A 25,953-nucleotide genomic window follows, 5' to 3' on the forward strand; every position below is an offset into this window, starting at 1 on the left:
AACGTACGTAAACGTGGCAAACCTCTTCCACTTTCTTCCAAAGGCTAGAGAAGGCAACGAACAGTAACGACTGTAAAGGATAACTAGTCAGGGAAGGATGGGGTTCGGTGGACTTCGATCTTTGCACCCACCTATGGTAACTATTATTAACTCTACTTCAACCATCTCCTGCTGCGATTTGAAAAGTAGGAGAGAAAAAGAATGAATCTTAAGGAGAGGGAGTCATCGTGGGAGAAACTTAAGACACAGCGTCAGCAGACTTGCTCCTCGTGGTTCATTTTTTTCTTTTCTCATTTATTCTGTTTCGGGCACACAGTTTATTGCATGAATGATTTATACGATTCCGGTATATCGCGACGACACACGGTCCTCGTCACCGGAGCACGCGAATGGATCTTTATTTTTTTTGTTTTTTTTTTTGTTTTTTTTTTTTCGTTTCCTTGTCTGTTTGTTACACTCAACTGGCAGTAAGTTGGGCCGACATTTACGAAATTTAAGCAGACACTTGTCTTGTATGTATATATATACCTTTTTCTTATATATACATATACGTATATATTCTTTTTAATTATTTTTCCTTTTTTTTTTTCTTCGTTTATCATTCTCACTTAAAACTGAGATAGGGGCGCTCGATGAATGTGTACAGCATCGGTGGAAAAAAGGGGGACATACTTTGTTCACTTATACAAAAATCATCACGGGAACAATTGTACTCTATGCGTAGCGTTGTCCAGGGACAACTTCGACTGGACTAGCGAACGAGAATTAACGCGAAAACGACGCCTCGTTAAAGTTTACACCGAAGCGATATTTCCTAGAACACCACTTTCGATCGAATCCTCGTTATCTCGATCGTTTTTTCTTATTTTTATTTTCCTTCCTTCTACACACACACACACTGTCTCTCTCTCTCTCTCTCTCTCTTTCTCGTCGTTTCTTACAACGCACTCTAATCGTGCTGTATCGCTAAATGGATTCATTTACAACACGAAAAATACCTCTTATTTATCATAGATAGAGCATCCACTTGGGACAATATGGCGTCGCGCAGGAAGTTTCGTCGAGCGGATAGCTCGATGCAAGAATCGCAACGCTTCGCTAGGTTACTTGCAGCTGCAGGCATACATTCAACGATTTTATTTTATTATTATATTTTTTTTCCTTTTTTTTCTTTTACTCTTTTTTCGAATTTTCTCGTGTTTGGCAAAGATACCACTAATAACGCGTAAAAAGTGATCGAACTGAACGGACACACGGCGTACATTCTACGATTGTTCCAAAGGGAAAGAGTGTATACGTGTGTGAATGTGTACGTGTAATTGGTCAAGCTTGAATTCACCACCGTGACCCATAATGCCCGGCAACGAAGCATGTCACTCTGGTTCCGCGTAGCTTTAGCTAAATAGCAAAATTCGCGCGTCATGGTTTCCCTGCTCTCTCTTTTTCTCTCCTTCTATCTCTCGCTCTCTCTCTCTCTCACACACACACACACTTTCTTCTCTTTTTCTTCCTTTCCCTTTTCTTTTCTTCTTAAATTTCCATTGAACGGAAATAATCTTAATGCCCGTTTACACCTTGGTCGCGATTCGTTGGGACTCGAAACGAACGATGAACAAATTCGTTGAGTGTAAATTATCGTTATTGTTATTATTCTTTAATATTACTTGTTTTTTTTTTTTATTTATTCTTTAAAACCAACACTTCAGCCGTGATAAGGTGCACGTTTGATAACGTCGCGCTTTCAACGAAACATGACCGAAGAACGGTGATTTCTCGAGACATTATTCCAGTATGATTCGTTTTCTTTTCTTCCTTTTTGGTCTCGTCGAGTCATCGTCATCGTACGACACAAGGCATCCAAGCGATTATGGAAATTTATTGTACAATTTGCTCAGTCTTTGTGGAGGAAGCAAACGATCTCGTTCCCGAGGCGACGACACGAGGCGAGGATGAGAGAAGTGTTACAACGAGGAATAAAGCAGGTCGACGATCGTCGGCAGTGACGATTGGAAAGGATCGTCTCTCTCTCTTTCTCTCTCTCTCTCTCTCTCTCTCTTGCATTCCTTTTCTCAGGTTGTATAATAAATAAATTGTATTACGCTAAAAAATATCTGGCTCGGTACATACAGTTTATGCGCGGATTTAGTTTAGGTACATACAAACGCTCTTGGCCTACTCAGGAAACATAGAACGTCGCGACTGACGAGGTGCCATTAGGATTTGAAGAATCGAATTGCAAATTTACAGAAATATACAATTCGAATATTGCCTTTGTCAGATTGCTACCATACATCGTACTATAATGCAATACCTCGAGGCAACGTAAATATGATATTAGATTGAAAAATTGATATTTTCCTGACTCGCAGTATCATTAGAGAACTCTAAATGTAAGCAGTATTTTTTAAGAAAAAAAAAAATAGTTTATTTCATTACAGGATCCTTATCGATACTAGCAGATATCGATACTCTTACTTTACTAGCATTAATTTTGAAAATTGTAAAAATGGAAGTTTCGTACAGTAATTGAAGAAGAAAGGAACGTTACACACAACTGTCTATTGTCTCTATCGCTAATTCTTCTATATTCTAACGATAAGACGACGAATTCTGGACTGCGATGACGTGTGGTCCCTGTTGTGATATTCAATTTCAATTCTAGCTTCACGAATATCTAGAAATAGTTTTGTCCCGTAGTAAGGAACGATAGTTACGCGCCGTATGCGGCGAATTTCACAAAAGCAAAGCCGATTCTTCGGATTTTCTACGTATCAAAAACACGTAGACGTAACGTTATAGATATGTCTTCAGAGTGTCACAAGCGATCCAATCAACATATACTACGGCGAGGATACAGACAGTGACTCACAACTAGAGCGAACAGTTATTCATTCAGCGTTACTACCTATTAATTCCTTTTATGAGAACATCGATCAAATAAGAATTGACATATCAGCGGTATCAATCTTTAAGCCTCGTTCGGATTAGCCAAGTTGCTTGAATTCGAGCGACTTAAGATCTGAATTTTATTAATGTAAACCTGTTATTTACTTGGCTTAAAATATCCTTTCAGGCTTCGATCGTCCTGCAAGAGAAATATAGATGATTTTTTCCAGAAAAATACCGCTCACGCAATAAATCTTAGAAATGTATATTTCAAAAACATTCGACCCTTTCTCTTTGACAATTTTTACGATAACGGAACGTTTAATTTTTGAACATTTAGTCTTTCTCTAATACTACAAAAACTGTAAAAAATAGTTCGAAAAATTTAAAAAAAGTAAAGGAAAATAAATACGTTTCGAGTTTACACCTTCGATTAGTATAGCACCCCAATCGTCGCGACAGATATATAAGAAAGTGGATGAAAAGCGCGTGCACGTACATCGCTCAGGTTCAGCGAGAGTTCTGCCGAATGGCTCGCGTTCGATCTACAGAGTTTCACAAAGTCGACCAAGTTCCTTCCGACCTACTTTTAACATCATCGATCGATGCAGGAAAAAAAGTGTATTTTGTCATGGATAATAGATTGCAGGTTCGCATTCTACAGCTTCTATTCTACCAAATATTTCGTTTCGCACAGCAACATACATATGTTTGTCCTACGTTCTCCAAGAAATGAACGCGCGCATTCGGCAACGACGATGACGATGACATTGGTGATGAATACGGCGAAGAATGAAGCGCGCGCTCAGCCGGCAAGCGCGCTGACACTCGCACCCAATTGCTTCAAAGGGCGAAGAGGATCGTCTCTTGAATTGTACGACGGGAAGAGAACATCGTGCACATCGTTCTATTACAGAGTTCTGTCCTAGGGGATCCTGTTCCTCTTTCGATGGTCCATTTTGTAAGTTTCGAATATTTCGATATTCGGTTAGGCTTTTCAAAACTTCGTATTGTCGCTTTGGCATCTGAACGTCGGCTTTTCTTCGACGACAGATATTCCTTAACGTCGTAGGGACGAGAACATTGGATTTTTTGAATCTTGGTCTCTTGTTCAGAGATTTGACAGTGATCGATGCGCAGAACTTCCTGATTCTTGTACCCTTGTGACATAATTCCTCCGGACTTTATAGACCTTGCAAACTTCCGCTGTTCCTTGTCTTAGAAGTTACAGAAGCAACTATTCTTTCACTGAATCCATTCTGTTTCTCACGCTCGTAAATTCTATAAATAAGAGTCTAGATTACGAACACCTTGTATCGGAACTTTTTTCTTCCGAGCAATTTCTACTCGTCTACGTGCACCTCTTTTTTTTTAGAATTACCACTATACCACTTTACTTTCAATTTCGATTTATGGTATTTATCCCCCAGAACGTCGAAAAAAACAGTTACAAAAAAGTTCGATATTCTCCATTTTCTTGGTGTTTCTTCCTCGTCACGTCAGATGTTCGCGTATAGCACCACAGAGTACGTTCCTCGATCGAAACGGTACACGCGTAAGCCTAATCGATTAGCGTGTTACATATATAAATACGGTCTCGCTTGTGTGCTTTGTTCCTCGTGAAGGAATTCCGTTCATCTCTTGAGAGAGCCACTGTGCGAGACCCAAGAACGCATGCTAATTCTTTATATGTAGGAAAATCGGTACAATAGTCGCGATTCGCGGGAGGAACAGAATTTTAAAAGGAGGATTAGAGGTAAAGGAATAGATAGATAAATAAAGGAGAACAAAAGGGAACAAATGGACACGAAGGGGAACGAAGGGGAAGATCCTCCAAAATAGCAAAAAATGTCAATCCATTCTTGCTGATTCAACGGATCCTTCTTCTTGCGACTCTCGCATGATTCGGTCAATATCTGTGTTACAATAATCAAGAGAGTGACAATAATATTAATAATTAGAGTCAATAATCATAATAATAAAATATTAAGAATAATAATATTAATAATGATATTAATAATAGTAATAAACTCTGTAATATTTAATATAGGTTTGTTCATACGGACTAGATACACTTCCCGCAGAGCGAAAGATCGATCGATAACGCTCTCTCCCTTTCGACACGACCCTTAATATTATTTTGGTCTTTTTCTCGACTACGCATCGCGTTCGAAAGGTTACAGGATCAGGTTTTCTACTGATGCAGCATCGGTCTGATGGAGGGGACGTGACGTGATCGATTGAATACATTGACCATTGTGACGCGTGCTGTGTAATCTACCGAGAGGTCGCGGCTGTTAACGATCACCACAACGCGTTGCGTATAGGAGATCCTCCTCTTCGTCTTCCGTTTAATCGCGTCGCACTGCGTTGTCTCGCGTACCTTCTCTTTCATCATATTCCTCTCCTCTTCCTCTTCTACCTCGCTTTCCATCTCTACATACGAAACGGCCGCCATAAGATTGATTGCACTTCGTGATAATCCCCTTACGTCTCGTTGCGTCTCTTCGCGCGTCCTCGCCGTTTCCTGATCACCAGCAGCGATCATTAGTCGCCACGGAACAGCGACGAAACAGAGACGAAACAGCGCCGAAACAACGACGAAACAACGACGAAACAGCGACGAAGCATGGTTCATAGTCGCATGGACCACGATTTCAACGACTCCGGATTAAAGTTACGCGACCCATGCTGTCTTCTTCCGTCGTCGTTTGTACATCGACCTGCTCGTCGTGCAGATTCATCAACAGAGGCTGCAACACTTCGACGCATCGCCCAGGTGAATGTGGCAGACGGCAGGTAACGCGCTGCAGCCTTTTCCCACGACGCTCTCCTGGACCAAATGCGACAGACCCAAATTCTGATTGATATCCCCGTCGCTGCCGCGATGCTGGTGCTTCGCGTCGCACCACTGTTTACGATCTCGCCACTTGTCATCCGCTGTGGCGCAGAATAACATGGACTTTGGTGACGGTGGACTGACACGATCTCGAGCAATGCTACCGCAAGATCGCGCTTTATAGAGGCGTCCTTTACCGAACAATCCTGGTAAAGGAACACAGAGTTTCTTATGCACGGCGAAATACCGACTAAGCAACCGGATCTTCCTGTTTTTGCAGTCGTTTCTATTCATCGACCCGTTCCTATTCTCCTTGTCGTTCGACGGTATCTGATTAACCGAGCAACCATTCAATTCCCTTTCGTCGCACATCCCGATCCTTTGACACGCGTCTCGTGGCGTCTCCTGTTTGCTACATCTGCCGTTGGAACTGCAGTTGGTCTGTTTGTTCGACGATTGCGATAACGAGGACTTGCCGGTGCTGAGGGACCAACTTTGCAAAAGCCTCGCTCCAAAACCTTTGGCCTTTTGAACGGTCGCCGCCGCCTGAGATAACGTCTGTGGAATTCCATGCGAACCTGTACTGCTCTGAGATACCGAAGACGAAGACGAGGACATGCTTTGGACTCCTAGAACAGCAGAATTGCGAGACACGTGACAGTGACTGTGACACGACGAGGGTCCTTCCGCTTCCTGCACTTCTGTGATACGGTTCAGAGATTGACTCTCGCGTAGTCGGGTTTCTCCGGCTCTTCTCCTACCTGCACGATGCCTCCTACCGAATATAACTTGGTTCTCCGAACACCTATGCCTTCCCCCCGTTGTCGTAGTCGTTGTGGTTGTTGTATTCGTGCTGTTTCCGTTATCCTTTCGACTTGTTTCGCTCGGCGGTGTTTCAGTTGTGTGTTCTCCGTTACCTACACCTCCTCCACCACCTCCACCACCTCTACCTCCACCACTCCCTCCTGGATCTTGCGAATCACTAGAATCGTCGTGACTATCGCGTCTCGAAGACATGGACTTGCTCGAAGACGTGCTCAATTTATGCGCCCTCTTCTTTCTACTCTCACTGTCATCGTCACTAGCGTCTGAACTAGAGCAGGATGTTGTGCGTGTCTTGTGGAACTTGCTCTTCCTCTGTTCGTACCCGGTTCTCCTAACCACCCGACATTTAGAGCCGCTACTCTCGCTACCAGATACTGGTAACGCATCTCCGTCCTCCAAGATTTCGTTCAAAGGCGTAGACGTGGAACCAGTGCTGCCTGGCGAAGGCATGGTCTTATACTTAGGCGTCAACGATAGGTTATCGTTCAGACCGCTCAAAGGTCGTAGAGGAATCGATACCGTGGACGACTCCGTGAGAATAGTGGTCGTGGTAGTCGTCGTGCTGGTTTCGGACGGTTTCGACGGACCCATTGTCGACGAGGAATCCAAAGAGGCAGAGGATCGATGTTGCGACCCCATCCTCCACTTGTTCACTGGAACAGGTCCCATCGACTTCAAGCAGTCGGACACCGACTTTGGCCTGTTTTCCGAGGATCCTTTCCTCGACCAGCCAGGCAATGATCCGTCGTCCAAACGGTTCTTCAGGTTCTCCTGGCTGGTGCAGTCGAGCATTGTTGCTGCAGGTACTTTGTCCACGAGCTGGTTGCCCGCTTGAGGCCTCACCGCTGTCTTTTGTTGGACAGACGACGAGGAATCGTTGATATTCCCACTCTTTGGACTAGACATCAGTCGCTCATCTCCGTCTGCAGTCACAGGAACCACGTTGATGTCCTTCTGCGAATTTCGCTGCGACGACATTGGTTTGAGGCTCGGCTTCTCCGGAAGCTGAGACAACCTCTCCTGTAGGATGTGCGACAGTTTACCCTCTGATCGAGATCCTCGACGGTTGAACGAGTTCAACGTGGAATTGCTACCGCGTTCATCGCGACCTGAGCACGAAGACACGTCGTCCTCGTCTTCCTCCTCTTGGACGATGCTGCACTTCCGCGTTCGAATATTCTGCAACGAAAACACATTTCTTTTGATCCTTTGGAAAGTTTACGTAATAAATCGACAAATAAATATCTGGTGTTATTACTATGCTCCGGATTTTCATGCAAATTTCTATTTTTATGAACACAATTATAGAAATGGAATCTAAGATACGATGTACGTATTTTATCCACAAAGTATTACAATATTTATTTCAGGAATTTTACTTTAGCTATTTTATATATTTTTGCATATATACTACATATATACTACAGATTTTTGTACCTTTAAATTTTGCACAAATCCACAAAACTCGCAATTTAATTATTACGTTAGTTCGTTAAGTACGAATGTCAGTTTGTTAAAAGAAGAATTAATTGTTGAATACGTACTTGAGGTACGTCACCCGGCGTCCGTGGCACGCTCAGCAACGATTGGTTGACTGTGCTCAATGAATTTTGGTCGGCACGCATATTAGTGGCCGCGTCATCTTGCCGGCTGAAAATAACCAATGCTTAGGTGTATAGGTGATTGATATACGTTTGACTGTCTCTTTCAGTAAGTTGTATCGATATAGTGTATAATATGGTATACCTAGCCGAGACTTCGAGGATTTCCGGTCGAGTCTTCTGTACCTGTTCCTGACGATGAGTTCGTAACTTCCTTTCTGCCAGCAGGAAATACGTCGCCGTTATGTGATTGTACTCATTCTTGTCGAGGGCTCTACAATTGAATTAATTAACGATGATTTTAGTAGATATCGAATACTTATTAAACGATTCATCCTATTAGCTAGATTCTTGCGAGAGCCAATCAATACCAAAACTTGATTTATCATAGAGTAAGAAATATAAGTGACGTATTATAAAATCTATATTCTTTTTTAAATTTCCATTCGTGAAAAAAGCTATAATGTAACAGTAAAGTATAACGTAGCGTAAATTTTAATATTAGAAATATTAATCGCACACGTAAGTACCATAGATTTTGGCACGGATATGCAACAGATTTATAAAAGTAGAATGCTCCCGATACTCTTTTTAATATCTTAAATATTTGATAAATATACTTACTCCAAAATTTCTTCTTTGGTGGCAATATTCCCGTTGACCATTTTGGTAACTATATGATTGTGATGATCATCGGACACCTGTTGCCTGGAGACCAGAGGTAACGCCTCCAGCGGCTCCGAGTCGGGTCCAATGGCCAGCCATGGATCAGCTGCTATTTCCTTCAGCGTCGCTCTGCCTTCTGGCTCCCTAACGAGCATCCTGGCTATCAGACGCTTGCAGCCCTCGGATACGTGCGGTGGTATCGAGTACTTGCAATCCATGATCATCGTCAAGGTCTCGCTGTCGTTCGCCTCTTGGAAAGGCGCTTGACCGCATACTAGCATGTACAAAATTACGCCTAGTGACCAAACATCTGAAAACCCCAATTTCGATGATGAATACAAGAAGAAAAGTCAGCGATGTATGAATAAACAAATACGAAGAAGAATCTAAATATACGCGGTATATAGCAGTATCATATAATTCGTTATCGATTGCAACACAGCATTGCAACGAAACGTTATAAAATTGATACACAAACAAAATCTCGGTGTCTCTGAATTAGCCCGTCAATGTCGATGTTTAACGCCTTGTACTATAATTATATTAAGTCATTCAAAACATCGATAAAAGTACAACGAGTTGATTTTATGGTACTCACCAACGGCAGGAGCGTCATAACTATCACCAAGTAGAATTTCCGGTGCCGAATATGCGAGGGACCCGCAGGAAGTCTCCAGCTTCTGACCAGGGCAGAATCTGTTGCTAAATCCGAAATCGGTAAGCTTCACGGTGCCGAGTTTCTCGAAGAACACCACGTTCTCGGGTTTCAGGTCCCTGTGTACCACGTGCAATCGATGGCAATACGATATGGCTCTGACTATCTGCCGGAAGTACGTCCTAGCCACCTGTGATCGATTAAAAGTCTATCAGCGGGCCTTGAGAATAACGTTACGGCCTTGGGACTCTACCAATCACGTCGAAAGACAATAAATAGAGGATGATATTCTCTGTCCCATAAAATCGAACGAACGAATCGAATCAATGTGCAACGAGTCGTTAGGTTGCGCAAGAATTCTTGATACATTTTCTCCGTTTCCGGCAATGAGTAAGGAATGTTCCGATTTCAAAATACGATGACTAACACACACTAACACACACATTTGTTTGTGATTCATAAGTGGCGCATGATAATTAGACTTTAATCGATAATAGAATTGTTATTAATAGAGTTGAAGATACAGTTAGGAGTTAGTTGAGTATTAACAGATGTAGGATTGGTCTCGAATGAATGTAGCGAGCTGTTGTCTCACAATGAGTAAGGAATAACGAGGCATTAAAATCGCTTCAAGGTTTTTACGATGTTTGTATCGTGATTCAAGGATTGGAACGCTTAATGCTTTTAACCCTTTAGGATACGAGTGACATTCGACACGCTATAACCTCGAGTAATCGTCGTTCAACGTTTACAATTACAAGTCGTTCATAATTCGAGAAATCTGCTTAAGCGTAACGTCGATCGTGACACCCGAACGAAGATTTCGTTGCAATCGAAGGACACATTACAAACATGCGCGTATCTTTCATCGAATGCTTCGAAAAGCAACGGAAAAATCTCCGGAATTACGTAATCAAGTTACGATGAAAAGAATTTTTACTGCTTAATTCATTGATCTTTCATCAATTAATTCTATTCATTTGCGTCCATCCAAAGCGTCACGATGGGCAAAAGAAAATGTGGCAAAGAAACAGCTCAAGAACTCCTGCGTGATGTCAACGCGTGTAAAATGACTCTTGCTCTTCCCTGGTAGAACAAGATCATTACGTGCAATACGCTCGAGCCATCGTATACATACCTCCTCGCTGAGCCCGCTATCGTGTCGCATGATGTAATCGTAGAGGTCGCCGCCATCGCCGAGCTCCAGGATCAAATAGAGCTTCGTCTGAGTGTCGATCACCTCGTAAAGCCTGACCACGTTAGGATGTTGCACCAACTTCATGCATCTCACCTGCAGACAGAGAAACAAAGAGGATAGTCGACATGGTGCAACAGCGTGGTTCGACGTTTGCCCTCGAACCACGCTGGTCAATGACCCTTTCTCCTTCCCCCTTGCGCCATTATCTCGTTGACCTTAACGAGATCTACAAGTTCGAAGCGGATCGTAGATATTACCTACGCGATGCTGGCCGTTGAGCGGATCTTACGCAATCGGTCGTTAATATTTAACACCGATGTCGCGAAACGATGAGATCGTAGGAAGCTGTTTGCGAGATCTCGCTTGTTCGCTTTAACGAGAAAGGTGAAGAATCATAGAGATCCTCTGTGATACGGATTGCGAGCGGTTTCAAGAGGACGGACCTTGGCAAAGGTTCGATGGAAATCGAGATTCTTAGATCTGTACGTTAAGAAACTTTATTCCGTGTTACGTCGATGGATCATTGAGGACGATCAACGTTGCGTTAACGCAATATTTCATTTACAACTTCCTTCGATCAATTTACTCGCATTATCGAATTCTATCTTTAAACGTTGTGGCCATGGAGAAAACTCTAAGAATTCGCGTAACGCGTTTCCCACCGCTATATTCCTTCCACCTAGATATCGATGTCGTTAAGATGAACTACCGGTTGATCCTCATCGAGCGAAGAACGTATCGACGTTGGGTCGCTTGAAAATTGAAAACTTACGGACGAGGCTGTAATAAAAGTTCACCAATTCGATACTTCGTTTAATTAACGACAAACTGAAATTCCAAAGAACCAAAACTCGGATAAATGGAGTTCCGCCGTAAACCTTCCGCTTCTGCATGCTTCGACGTCTGTTCCTTTGAGTAAAACCTCACCCAGTCTTTCAAACTTGTGCCCACTTTCACCGAAACGACCTTTAGCGTTAATCAAAGACTCTACTACTCAGAGCTGCCAATTAACTCCAAGTTACCACTATCTCTTCTATCAAAAATCTATTCAAAAAAGCTAAGGATCCCCTGGAATATCGTCGAACGAAAGAAGCAAAGGCCTGAAAGACTAGAGAGTCTGCGGTAAAAATTCGGTGCTATGGAGCACGATACGCGGCGCACGGCCATCGAGCGAACCAACGAAAAGAAGCGAGAGATTAGTACGCGTTTCCATTTCCTTCGCGACCCGCTTTGTGCTCGACATATTCCCATTTACACGACGCATAGGGGGAACAGGAACAAAGGGACGAAGGATATGCGCGGTCGCTTCCGTCGACGAGACACGCGACGAGAGCGAACCGGGGAGAAGAAAAAAAAGAACGCCATCGTATCGTTTGTGTTCTCACCTCCTGGAAGAGGTGTGCTCTCGAGACCTCGTCGAGTTTGCTCTTGTCGATGACCTTCACTGCGACCTTCTCGCCGGTGAAAACATGCCTGGCGAGCTTCACGACGGCGAAATGACCGCGGCCAAGCGTCTCCTCGAGATCGTACAGGCCGGCGATCTTGCCGTCGTAGTTGCTGTACCCCACCCTCCGATGCATCTCGTGTAGCTGAAACAAGGAACAACTGTGAATGGTCGATCTGATCACACCACGGTGAAACTTGTTCCGTTTGGAAATGTTTACCGAGGTGCGATACCCATGCAACATTTATATGAAGTTGTAATTTTATCAAAATAATTAACAGATATGAAACCTAGGTAGAGAATTGTTTTTTCTAGCGAATATTATGGCGAGTACTGTTACTTTGGTTATTTTATATGTCGGGTTAGGGTTGGAATTTTGGGGCAATCGATGAATTTTACTCAACTTACCATCGCGGATATAGCTAATGTGGAAGTAATGGCGGCGATGGTCGGGATGTTAATGACAGCGAATTCACGGTCCACGGAATGACGAATGAGATGTGATACACGTATGACTGCACTTACAAGTAAACTTATCTGCGTAAACTACAACAAGACTGCCAAGTCCAAGTGGAACTGCCCTTATATATTCCTGCCCCCACCTCTCGGGTCGATCTTTGCTTTAAGGAGAGCCATATAATCATTTCATACCTCTGTCAGGTACACGTCCCTTCCGTGACCGCTATGTCACTTCAAGCCCAAACCCATTGTCATGAAGCAAGATTGGAACATTAAAACTATTTCTTATTTGTATTACTTAAGTGTAGCTATAGTAAAAGTCTGGACTAGCTTAGGATATTTCCCAAAATTCCAAAAGGGAAGTGCCGATGTCCTTCCATCTCCGACATATATTTTTGTAACTTCGAATTTTCTATAAACTCGCGTGCTTATCCGTGATTTAGTAACGAATAAAAGAAATATTTTCAAATAGATTTCAGACAAAATTCGAATTTTCCAGTTTATTGGAATTTTCATCGTAAAAGCACTTAACGAGCATTTAACGTAAATGTATAATCCGAGTGTGATGGTATAGGGTACGGTAATAAGAAATATGACCATCTTTCAGTTCTCGTTATCGTCTAAATTTAGATTTTGATCGTGAAAAAGATAAAAATCAGTTTTTACTTTTAACGTTCTGACAAATGTGTAGTATCGGGAGAAAAAAAGTAATTAAGAAGGTCTACTAGACCATGGGACATGGGCATGCCAGGTATACCGGAGCCAGGGTATGAAAGGTGACCGTTAGTGAGTTTTTTTTTTTTTTTTTTTAGTGTTGCCAGCGAGCTTTTAGTGCTGCCAGCGTGGTCGAAGAATGTCGTCCGCGTCGGGGGTGGTGTTGTCAACGTTGTCAAGGAGTGTGGTCGGCGTGAAAGAGAGCCGTTGTGACGAGACGAGTTAGTGACGAATGATGATTGCGTGCATATAAATTGACGGAACGTCGTACTTGATTTTGTGTTGGCGTGAACGATATTGAAATAAATCATACCGTTGCCAAACCTACTAGCACGCTATTAATACGTTATTTCCTATAAATATTACACATTTATCGTAATAATCGAATACTAAGCATGTATAGCGTAATCAGATAGTAGCGAGGACAGTAATTGTTCAAATTTTTGTATGGTAGCGAAACAGATAAAGATCTGTTATTGTTATTGGTGTTTCGACTATATTAAATCTAAGCGTTTCGATTCTACGATATCAGATAAAAAAGAAGATATCAGTATTATAATGCTACATCTTTGAAAAGTGGCGACCTTTTTGCTATATATACATACTATGCACTTCATAACTATTTTCAAGTATCCATTTCTTTCTTTAATGTTAAAGGTCCATGACTTGAAATAGAACCGTGAAAAATGCAAACTGAAGCTTACGTATCTTTTCATTAATAAAAAATCAGCATGGTTAAGACCTTTAAGAGAAGAATTCTCGTGCATACAGTTACGAAAAAGACATTGAAAGGCTGAGAAACAGCTAAAACTAGAACGAACTCTAAAACTCTTCTAATCGCGAAAAGACAATCTTAAATAACTAAACTGCGAATGTTTGTGCATTTATAGGAAACGTAAAGATTGCAGAAATATACACAACCTGCGTAATTGTGTGTCCAGAGATATATAAAATATTCCAAGTAATATATTCACATCAAGTGGATAAAGCAAGTCTCCATCTACGTTTAGTTGCATTAATAAAACCATGAATCTGTACAAATAATCGTTACATCCCCCATCGTCGAACAACTTTTATTAGAAATCAAGCTGTACCAATTAAAGGACTCTGTAGTCCTTTAATCATTCATTCATAAAGTAATCATTATTGCCATAAACAACGTAACGTTTAGAACTTCATCTCTCCCCCTTATATATTCTTCAACTTCTCAAGCACGCTACATATATGCCTTTACGTAAGCGCAATAAATTTATTTCGCCATTTCAAACAATTCCATAGACAAACGTAATAAACGTTCCCACCGTTTACAAAGCGATGCGTGTCCACTCTGGCAAATCGCGGAAGGCAGTCGCGTTGTCCGGCGAAACAATTCGAGCACCGTGACTGCAATAACAACGTGCACGTGTTTCGTACGCGCGAACATCGCATCCGTAAGCAACACAACGATTCGATTGTCCGCCTTATATGGAAAATAAATTTCAACGCCTACTGAACGCGGAGGATCAGGCTCAAGGCAATCGTGTGTATAGTTACTCTCACTTTTGCGCTGCTTCTTCTCTATGGGAGTGGCGCTGCTCTGGTTCGCGTACGTAAGGGTAAACGGGTCTCGTTTCCGGCGTCCCTTCCGGAACACCGAAAACGGCATTTAACTTCGCTCGTTGCAAAATCGATCGATCCACTCTCTCGTTGACCGTTTTCCACTGCAACGGAATTGGCGGATCGGCAAAAGAGGGTCGGTGATTATTTTTAGAAGTGGTTGGAAGAAGTAATAATTAAGCGAACCTCGATCGACGAGAAACAGATCGATCGGTGAAAAAAAAGAAAAAAAAAAAGATTTCCGCAAGATCGACGAAGGCTTCCATTGAATGTGGTCACGTTCCGATCGCAATTTGCGATTCCGATTGTTTCAGCTGCACGCGAAATTGCTTTCTTATCGTTCGTTACTCTGTATACGCACGTCGAGAAAACCAGTCGTTCCCGGTAGACGAAAGGAGTCTTGAATAATTTATGGGCCGATCTGAATGCACCGGTCCCGATCTCGAATCGTAATGACCACGTTTACGAAGAAATTGAATCGTTAATAAATCAGACATCGCGTTGTCGTAAAAATCGGTAACGCAAAGTTTCATGGACGAGTGAATGAAATAGTATCACGGATAACTAAAGGACGTATCGTTATGTTATCTTTCTGCACGTGCGAAATAGATAGGGGATCGACGATGAAATATCGACGGAACGACCTTGGATGAAATTTTTATGATGTATATTTGCGACCTTTGTTTAGCGCTACGATGTTTTCTTTTTTTTTTTTTTTTTAATGAGAAACTATATATTTTTGAGCGTGTGCAACGCTGATCAGATATCGAGAGCGCGCGAGTTAAATAACTAAGTATTACAATAATCTAGATTTATATAATGATTCTGTTGCAACACTTAAGCCCGAAACTACTATAATGCACAGCTGCTACGGAAAATAGCTCGATGAGTATCAACCGCGAATAATGCACAGTGCAATGCATAGAGGGTGCACTCTGTCTGTACAGAATAAATAAAATAGGTAACATTAAAAATATCAACGCAGTGGTAATATATAAATCTAGAATCATTTATAAATCAAACGTAAAAAAATCATACTCGAACGACGTATGAGTCATCATCCCCTTCTTTCGATCAAACGGCGCCAGAAATACAAATTCATCAAAAAAATTCTATGTTCCCTAATAAAAATAAGGAGAACAATATTAAAATGGTCTGCTTCTAACGAATCACGCTATCATCCCGTGTGCATCTAAACTGTTTAAGATTAGAACTCTCGATGCAGTTGTTTTGACTTAGTATTGTTACAGTCAGATCACTATTATTATATGCAGAGTTACTATTATTTGATTTTTTGTATCTTACTATTTGACGACCTTAATCCTAAGGTTTGAGGCATACTGACTTCCGTACGTACATAATTTTCCGATAAATTTCTAATTTACACGAAACGTGATACGTAAATAATCTGTAAAAGTCAATATAAAAAGTCTTTTCGTTATATACTTTATCTAATTAAAATCTCTTTGTGTCTATTTAAATTTATTATCCACTGCATTATAATTTAATATCAGATAGTTTACTATGCATGGAATTTTACACGAAACGTGTTAATTATTTCGGCCTTTGAAAATTACGTGCAGAACGGCTGATTACTTATTCTATGTATTTCCATGATACACTTGGCCAAATATTAGTTAATTGATTATGAAAGCTAATGATCACAAATTGCAAATTAATAATAACAAAGCGGCACTAGCTATTCACTGCGATATAGTTCCGCGTGTAAAATATTGTCAGATATTTTGCATAATTTCCATTTAGCAATTTTCGGTGCAAAAATTTCAAACTAAACCTCGAAATACGTATAGATATAACGTTCCTCTGTTCGTTACCGTAAAAACGAAAATGTGTACAACATTAAGAAAACTACGATTTACGTGTATAAAATCAAATAGATGCCAATGAAGTTTCAGCCTATATTTTTAGAATTTCAATTTTAAAATTACGATAAAGAAACTTCACAAAGTCTTAACTCAATTTTTTAGATGAGATGTAATTTATAATACTATTTTCTCTTTAATGTTTTGCGTCAAAATCACCGGCATATCGATTATAAGCTAAAATAAAAAATCTATAATCGATCACAACCTTTCTCTTTCGTGTGCTAACAAAATTACGATCACAGGAAGCTAAAGATACAGAGTTGGAGGTGTAAAGATCGAGTCTGTAGAAAAAGCGGATGCCCAATGAACGAACGAATAGAATGAAAAAGATACGCTTAATAAAATAAATTCCTTGCTAGCATATCTCACAGATAGCTGACCCGATATCTCGATAACAATAAATATTCTCTGTTACTGGCGATAAAACATGCAAGAGAAAAAGATGGAGTGTGTGAGAAGGAAGATATCGCGTACAGATAGTCACGATTATTCGTTCGACCGTCAGGCTCGCGTCAAGCCAGTTCCGGTTTCTTTTCGTGGCATCACGCTACGAAACACATTTGCGTCAGGACTACGTTCGCATACGCGACGTCAAACAGGAGACGATACATATCTCTAGGGGCTTCGTTCTACGACTCTCTTTCACAGTATACAACAACTGTATAGAGTCGATTCATGAACGAAATAGATGCAAAAATACATTTTCTTTGAAGAGCACGGAAGTATGAAAGGAACGAACAAAGACACGCGTACAGGGTAGGCACCCACGTTCTCGTACGCCGGTTTAAAATTAAACGCGCAACGTTCAGAATTTACGCGAGCAGCAGCAACGATCAAAGACACTCCGCGTCGCCTCTTCCGATCTCAAAAATATTCGACAGCAATTACGAACCCCTCGTGCCTTTCGTAACGCGACGATACGTTTCCATAATCCTTAACGCGTTCACCACCTTACATAAGAGAGTCGTATAACGCGTAACAAGTAAATTTATTCTTCCTCGCGAACATAGCGATTCGTTTCATCGATTCGAGATTTAACAGGCTTGTTTACTCGTTCGCTGAATAAATGACGTAAAAGAGAATTGTCCGTTGGTCGAGAAACGTACCAGACGTGATACACGATGGTGAGTTTACGTAATTGACAATTAATAATATTGTGAAATACGAGAGGGCGGTGATTCGACACGCGGAGCTTATATTATCGACCAATGATGTACGATGAATCAAGGAGGAATTAAAGGGACTGTGATAATGAACGGACAACTCCATTTTGTACAACTTGTAGAGGAAATTGTAACCTTTCGTTTGGTGCGAGAAAGGAACAAACTACGACGAGAAATCGTAAAGTTACTACGATATCATATACGTTATAATCCTTTATAAAACCACATAAAGTGGCATGTGGTTTTGCAATGGACTGAAACCGGATAACTTGGCACTAGGTGATTCCGACGACATTACGATACAGAAATCGAATTTGAAGATTGCCTATTATTTCCAAGAACATAATTTACATTTTCCATTAATCGGATTAGTAACAAATTTATTTGTTCTTCCCAACATTTCAATGATATTTACCAAAAGTGAAAATAAAAGATACAAATTTAGTGTTAGTCGAAACTCTAAACTCGGCATAGAAAATGAGCTAAAGATCTACGAAACGATAGTAAAACTAATTTGAACGTACAGAATAGCGTTACGGGGGACAGCATCAATGGGCCACTTAAACGAAAGTCGCTACAACCGAAGATACCGAGAACAATAGTGAACGTCCTATGGTATGTCGGAAACGAGGATATAGCCAGACTTAAGAATACCAACGGTCAAAGAAGAAATCGGTAGGTAAGCAGAAAAATACAAGGAAAGAAGGGCAATACATCCAACCAGCTGGCTACCGAAGAGAGCAAAACTCATAGCAAGAAGACTAAAAAAAAATCACCTCACTGACCTTGCTTAAGAAATAAAACAGTCAAACTGGAAGATGGTATCCCGCTGGGGATAGCCGTCCCATGTTATTTGGCAATTAAGTCGGAAAAATTTATCAAATGTCCAGCAGGACAAATTGTAAAGTACAAATTAAATTAAAAAAAAAATTTAACGTTCAATGAAAACATTTATCACCACTGATACTAGCTGAATTGCTACCACTCCATTATACGAATTTATAGCAAGATCCAAGGAAGATTCGCTGTTTAAAATGGTTTCTTTTCGACTTGGTAAAATTTCCAGAAAGCGAAGCTCGACTCCTTATAACCGCAGTTCCTTCGATTTTTCTTTGGAACGACCGGATAGTGGTGCATGCACACGTGTGCCAGAAAACTTCTTTGTATTGTCCGATCAGGCATTCTGAGAGGCAGAGGCAGAGGCAGAGACAGACAAAAGTACCGGTTCTAAGAAAAGCGAAGTATGGAGTGTTGAGTTAGGTCTCCGCTCTCGAGGCCAGTCTAGGTTACAGAGTTAGTCGACCATTATTTTTGGTCGGGTTGTCACGACGTGTATTTCCACCACCTTGCTCGACACAACAGACCAGGCAGACGTTTCGCCCCGATTAAAATGCACGGTATGCGGAAAGTAGTTTTACGATTGCTATCGACTCTGCCTCCTAATTGATTCGATGCACCGTTTAGTACTGCGATGTGCGTCATTATCGATGGCCGGATATAAGAGAGGAAATAAAACCTCCGTCCTCGGTATTTTTACGTTTCAAACCAACGGATCTTTCCGATTCCCGCAGAAATAAATCAATCGCGACACTTTTTTCTTCTTTTATCGACCAAAGAATTAAAGAACGTAAAAAATTCGACATCAATAGACCACGTTATCTACGTATCAAAATGGAAATAGTTCCAATCGACCTACTATCCAGGCTTATCGACACGTAATTACTAAGTAATTAACAAACCATGTATAAATTCGAGTCCAAAGATTCAAGCGTAGCAGCGTATTTCCTCCATAAAATTAGGTCACCCCTTTTTCTCTAGATTTAACAATTACGGATAACAATAACGTAGACATAATTAAACACAGCGTATATCAATTAGAGTGTGAAAAAGGTCTCACACTTGAAGAACTTGTACGAGTCATTACATCATATCTGCAATGTGCACTAATAGCGAAACAAGATCAGTCGGAGCGTGTGCTCCCTTTAAAAGCCTATCTCCGCTCCTCTCCTCTTTGAAATACTCGAGGGTATCTTATGGAACTCGCTATTACCGTGTACCTAATTAATTTTATCGCGTTCATCAGTGGTTACCTGGATCTATCGAACGGCCGATATTCAGCAACTCGTGCCACCTTTGTTACACGGCAAACGACGAACCGACCAACGAGAGAGTATATACCGCTATTATATACATGTGCGTATACACACGGATGCTGTGTGCAGCCAGGCACGAAACGTTTCGCCAAAGTAGGCGTGAAAAACGTACAATACGTCGATTCGTCCAAATATCTAGCCACGACTGATTGGACTTGACATTTTCCCAATAACAACCTTACGTTCGTCCCAGTATCATCCACCTGCGCACGACGCGTATCTCTCGGTCGCCCGTTGACCTGGTTCCGTTCTACCGGCGCATTACGAGCCGCGGAGCCGCGTATCAAACGAAGATAAAACTTTCACGGCGTGTTGTCCCCCCCCCCCCTCGAATCCACCATGGAGGAACAACACCAGCCCTCCCAACTTGGAAACTATGTTATCGACGCACCAACGTTGCATAACATTGGAGGAAGTGTAAACTCGTGTACCACGGGTCGCTGCATTCTTCCGCGAATCACCGACGCGACCAGTTTATCTCGAGGACAACCGAGTATCGATGATTCGAACACGGAGGAGAAAAAGTCACCGAGTGTTCGACGTTCGAGTAAATTATGGAAAAGAATAATCGTGTGTTTAATTAATTTCTAGATAATCGCAAGACCTTTGTCTCGAAATGCAATATCGTCACGAGCTGTACAATTTGATACAAGGCGGATCGTACTGTTTGTAGTGACTCTAACTTTAGAAGATCCAGTTCTTTCGTATTCCATATTTCACACACTAAGTGTAAAATATCTCTTCTTGTGCGACTGAATTGATATTACTATTGGAATTTTACGAGTTACGAGGCATACTAGTATTTGCAAATTCTCTCGCACAATAACAAGATACTTGCTGATAAAGCGTATGAAATTTGAAAAGTGTATTTCTATATTTCCTAGTTCATTTATTACTTTTAGCTTTCTATTCAAATATTCCGAGTTACTGAATGCTTCGACGAGCATACGCAACTACAACTACGAAATATTTCGCTATTTCTTGGCGTGAAAATTACGTTCCAAACTAGACATCGTAGGTAGCGAGAACATAGTAAAGTCCATGTTGGCTCGTGAATAACGATCCGAATTGCGGTCTGGTCGTTACGATTCTTTGAATGGAAATAAATTCGACGATGGATTTAGTAAGTTGATAACCACTGTTACAACATACTGACACGCACCGAAAACAGATAATCATAAACACGAGTAAATTGGATTCGGAAACGTGGCAACGGAGTTGCTTAATCCGGTCATGCCAGCGGAATCACACGCAGGATTATCCAAAGTAATTCGATTAGAATTCGTAGTCAATTTCAGCGCAAGGACGCGCTATTTACGCCCCCTCTCCTTGTACAAATCTGTAAAATAATATTGCAGTTATTCTACTACCTCAGCGTGTTTTTTTCATATGTAAATTTAAAGCCTGCAGTTATATGTTCCGTAACTCAATCATTCAACTTTGTATTAGCTATAATTATCCTATGTAAGATTGTCCGCTAATTTACTTCGTTATTCAATTTGATACATTTGTTGGTTAATTTAATTTAATAAATTACATATTCAATAGGTAAATTATGAAGTTTTACGTATACGATCCACATTTACATATGCAAAATGGTTGATAATTTACTTTCTCGTTGAATTGATTATTTGATACGTTGTTATATAATTTAGTAAATTAATTTCATAAATTACATATTCGATAGATGAATCGCTTTACCGAATGAATGACCCGTAGAGTTTACCTTGCGTAGGCCTGTTCGATAATTTACTTCGGCGTTTATTTAAAATGAAAAAATAAAATTACATTTTAAATAATTCGTTTTATTCGTGAAAAGTCACCCGCCTGTTTCCAATTATACCACGATTACCGAATCACCTTGTGTCAGCCACGATATCGGTTAAAAATGATGCCACGTTTCGCCGTAATGTTCCAATTTAAACAAGAGAAGATCGGATTAATCTAATTTCTCGGTTTCTCGGTTAGTTAGAAATCAAGTAAACGGAGTGACGGTGATTCGTTGGAAAGTCAGGTAAAAAATTTCATTAGCCTGCAATTTCTCGAAGGGGAAACGAGTTTCGTCGATGAAGCTCGTTAACACTGTCAGGAGAGATCAACACGATGATGCACGTACGAGGGACAACGAGGGACAACGAGGGACAACGAGGGACCATCGTCGAGCCTAAGGTCATCGTCATCGTTCGCGAGACATTCTCCCATGAATTTCATCTCTATCGATGTCTCTGGGACGAGTGAAATGCCAACGATTCGCGTGACGCGCCGTTAATAAGTAAAACGAGCAACAACTTTGCCTGCTTCTGCTTTAATGCGATAGAAATGAATTAATGGGTGATTCGGTTTCCCGTAAGAGCGTATATACGCTATACATATAATTTACACACTTGTGAAAGATGCGAATAACGCGATTTCCTTTTACCTTATTTCCATCGTTATCATCCGGATTGTCGATTGCATCATATCTCAGATAACGTGCATTCTAACATCAGAGGTTATCAGCGATAGCGATCGTTGTTATCCAGATATAAATAAATTGGCTACGTAGACATTTTGCATTTCACGTAAACAAAGAACGGTTATTCCTGACGATGTTTTTCATTATCATGACTTGACGACTTTCGCGATCCTTGAACTGTTTCACCATCGTCGTACGTCGAACGCTACGTGACCATGCTTTCGAACGTCGAACAGCTTCGAAGAAAAGAAAAGTGAAAGAAAGAAAGGAAGAAAGAAAGGAAGGAAAGAGGCGAGACAAAAATGCGAATTGCGCAACGATCTTTCGTGAAAACCATGTTTCACAACCGCCAGGCAAAAAGTAGGAGAAGAACAGCGATCGTTGTACGCGTACGAGGCCCTACGCGAAAATTCCCTATTTAAGAGGCGATAACCTATTGTAATATGCGATGTAAACGCACCACCACGGGTGCGTAACAGGTAGTGCTCGCGTCCCGTTACCAAGATTCCTCGAGTCTTTGACACGCGGAAGATGCCGGGTGTGCCTCGACCGGAAACATCTAATATCTCTCGCCTTATAAAACGGTTACCAATATCTTTCTCTATTGTCTGACCGTCCGTCCTCCTACCGAGAACAATTAGGAGCGTTTACAGTGTTTCTCTTGTCGCGAATATAACGCTATAGAACGAGACAATTTCACGGCTGCAATGCGACCAAGTGCATGCGTTCCACGCTACACGTTGGAAAGAGCGAGATGGGTGCTGTGCGGAAAAAAAAGATAAACCATCGCGAAATAATGGTGCTTTGTTGACTGACCACGAATTGGCAGACTTTATCTGGTCAGTTATCGAGCGAGGTGTATTTCTCTATTGAATACAAGTGAGATACGGATATTCCTTTATTTTAGTTAAATCTAGACGGTGGATGAAGCTGCGAATTCACATTTTTAAGAATCAAAATCTCGTAAGACAAATTGATCCACTCCACTTTCTATCAAGTTATTAATTTCACATTACCTACCTACATATTTGGTATTCAACGCGTTAGAAAAGAAATCTTCATGCGTTTGCTTCTTATAACGGAATAGCACGAATAATTGCAAATTCCAAGGAAAATTTAAAAAACTAATGTTTATAATTGTCTATAATTCTTTTATGAATTCTGATTTGTAGAGTCGATCAGCGTTGCTTCTGAACGACTCGAATCTAACCAAAGAAACAGGATCTAGATAGACACGTTTTGTATATGTAGGCACGTAATGTACGCATCTTTATACATTCGAATTTCCAGTAAATGTTATATACCATTTATTTCATTGTATAGATATTTCGTTATATTTCTTTGCGACTAACCTTAGACATGCCCCAGTTATCGTTAGTTATATGTAATACTAGAAACGCATTCCACGGTGTTAGTTTTGAGAATTAGACGGGATAACGATGGTCAGTTAACAAAGCAAAATCCCGGCCGGTTAACGTGGCACTACGGTAGAGACTCTGTAATCTGTATCCGTGAGACGATGGTATACCGTGCCACGCCATTTTTAGTCGTCTCACACTCTTTTCCTCCTCCCTTTCCTTTCGTCTCTTTGACCCCTTTCTCTGACCACGGTAAACGAACGTGACGTAATAAGACATTAACATTTCACAGAGCTCCCGGTTCGTTAACCTACCGATAATATCGGGGACCACCCGTTTCTCTTTTTTTTTCCTTTTTGGGTCACTTTTTTTCAAGCCAGCTAGTTCAGATTCGATCAAGAAATTTCGATCGATCATCGTATTGTTCGCGTTGCATCGTTAAATCGGAATTTAGAAAATAGGATATACGTGGCTCTGCCGCGTTTCTGTACGATAACATTGCACTAGTTTTCTACCCGCAAGTATACAGCAAATACTTTCACAAATATTCTAAGCAGGTGTTCGAGATATATCAGCTTTTTTTTTCTCTTTCTAGAGATACTGTTACAGTGAAAATAACGAAACCTCCGTAATCTATGTCATCGAGAGTATACGAACGTAAGTATGTGTATGTTCGACCGTGTAACGCGTTCGATGATTGGTAATTCGTATTTTGTAGATAGGATAAAACACGTGACACGCATTTTGCACAAAACATTCGCAATTTACTAGACGTTTTTTATTCGTCCGATAAGTAGCGTTTCAAGGTCGTATCAGGTTATGTACCCACGAGAACTAAATATGGCGGAATGTCATTTACAAGTAATGTAAAAAGCTGGTTTTTAAAAGACATAACGGGTGTTCGAGCGGTAACGATACTATCTCCTGTTAATTACGTTTATCGCATGCAGGCTGCGCGCTAAATCGTTCAGGATAGGTCGCGAATGTTTATAAACGAATCACGTATCGACTTTATACTCGAGTCCTGTTCGCTGCACGGCATCGAAATTTTGGCATACCGAATGTAACGTCACGTAATGTGGAAAATATTCTCCGACTTAGGAATTATCTCCGTTACGACTAACCTTCGTCTTATAATATCAAAAATTTAATCGATAGAGTTCAAAGATAAAATAGATCCGATTTGGAAGATGCTTTTGGTCATAATGTAATAAGAATTTCACGCGAATTCCACTGAACGTTTCAACACGGTTGAAAAACAGAAAAGTGGGAGTGTACGATGTATATACGGAAGGAAGAAGCGTCAGGAGCCATTTTTACAGAAGAGTCCACTAAATGTACCGTTGAATAAAATTACACGTACCGCTTTGCCCGCTAGACAGACGAATCCAGCCAGCACTCGACTTCCCTTCTCATCCGATTGACTGTCATTTGTGATGAAGTTTCATACGCGTGTCAAATACCGCGACGATTGATACACGCACGGTACCTAGGGGCCGTTTGTTGCCCGATTTCTCGTACGTTTGCCTCAACGAGTTTAAACGTCTCCTCCTTCCTTGTTGTTACGAGGAAACGCGTCGACCACGTAGTTCTGTACAATCTAGACGATTACGACGACGTTCAACAACGAAGACGAAGACGACGAAGACGACGAAGACGACGACGACGACGACGATGGTTAAGCCGTCGTTGATTGCCACTCGCGCACGCACTCACGGCAATAGGATGTATGTTTACACACGGCACACTGCACTGTCTCTTTCTCGCACTCTCGTTTGTCGACACGATACTCTTTCCTCCCCGAGAGACACACGGCTCTCGTACACCCTTCGTGGCTGGATTACCTCTTCCTTTTTCGAGCTGCCTCCTCTCTGTTTCTCTCTTTTCACCACCCAGCCACCCTCTGCCCCTTCGATCCAACCGTATGAAGAGGAAAAGCAAGATTTCCCTGCTCGTTCCTCCAAGTAGTGTGGCCGACACACTTCTAGCTTCTTCCCACTTCCACCATTTCGTTTCGTGTACTCTATCTTTCTCCCTCTATCGTTCGCGTCTCGT

The 25,953-nt window shown here is 41.3% G+C and overlaps 1 protein-coding gene across 1 annotated transcript; it reads right to left on the reverse strand.

Moving 5' to 3' along the window:
* Positions 1-278: 278 nt before the first annotated feature.
* On the reverse strand, positions 279-25,947 carry LOC100742095 (SNF-related serine/threonine-protein kinase). The gene is made up of 8 exons (XM_003488468.4): positions 25,262-25,947; positions 12,056-12,259; positions 10,611-10,763; positions 9,416-9,662; positions 8,776-9,127; positions 8,297-8,425; positions 8,095-8,200; positions 279-7,729 (listed from the first exon to the last, which is right to left on the reverse strand). The coding sequence occupies exons 2-8, from the start codon at positions 12,248-12,250 to the stop codon at positions 5,630-5,632; spliced, it is 3,282 nt and encodes a 1,093-aa protein (XP_003488516.1). The 5' UTR covers positions 12,251-12,259; positions 25,262-25,947; the 3' UTR covers positions 279-5,629.
* Positions 25,948-25,953: the final 6 nt, after the last annotated feature.

The sequence above is a fragment of the Bombus impatiens genome, unplaced genomic scaffold (genome assembly GCF_000188095.3).
Source record: "Bombus impatiens unplaced genomic scaffold, BIMP_2.2 scf_0235, whole genome shotgun sequence".
NCBI classification, from domain to species: Eukaryota; Metazoa; Arthropoda; class Insecta; order Hymenoptera; family Apidae; genus Bombus; species Bombus impatiens.

Bases quoted from the DNA above. Each gene is read 5' to 3' on its own strand.
- LOC100742095 (XM_003488468.4), bottom strand. From the start codon at position 12,250: ATGCATCGGAGGGTGGGGTACAGCAACTACGACGGCAAGATCGCCGGC. The intron at 9,663-10,610 runs GTATGTATACGA...AATCGATCACAG, and splicing joins ATAGCGGGCTCAGCGAGGAG to GTGGCTAGGACGTACTTCCG. The intron at 8,201-8,296 runs GTATACCATATT...GGTTATTTTCAG, and splicing joins ATCCTCGAAGTCTCGGCTAG to CCGGCAAGATGACGCGGCCA.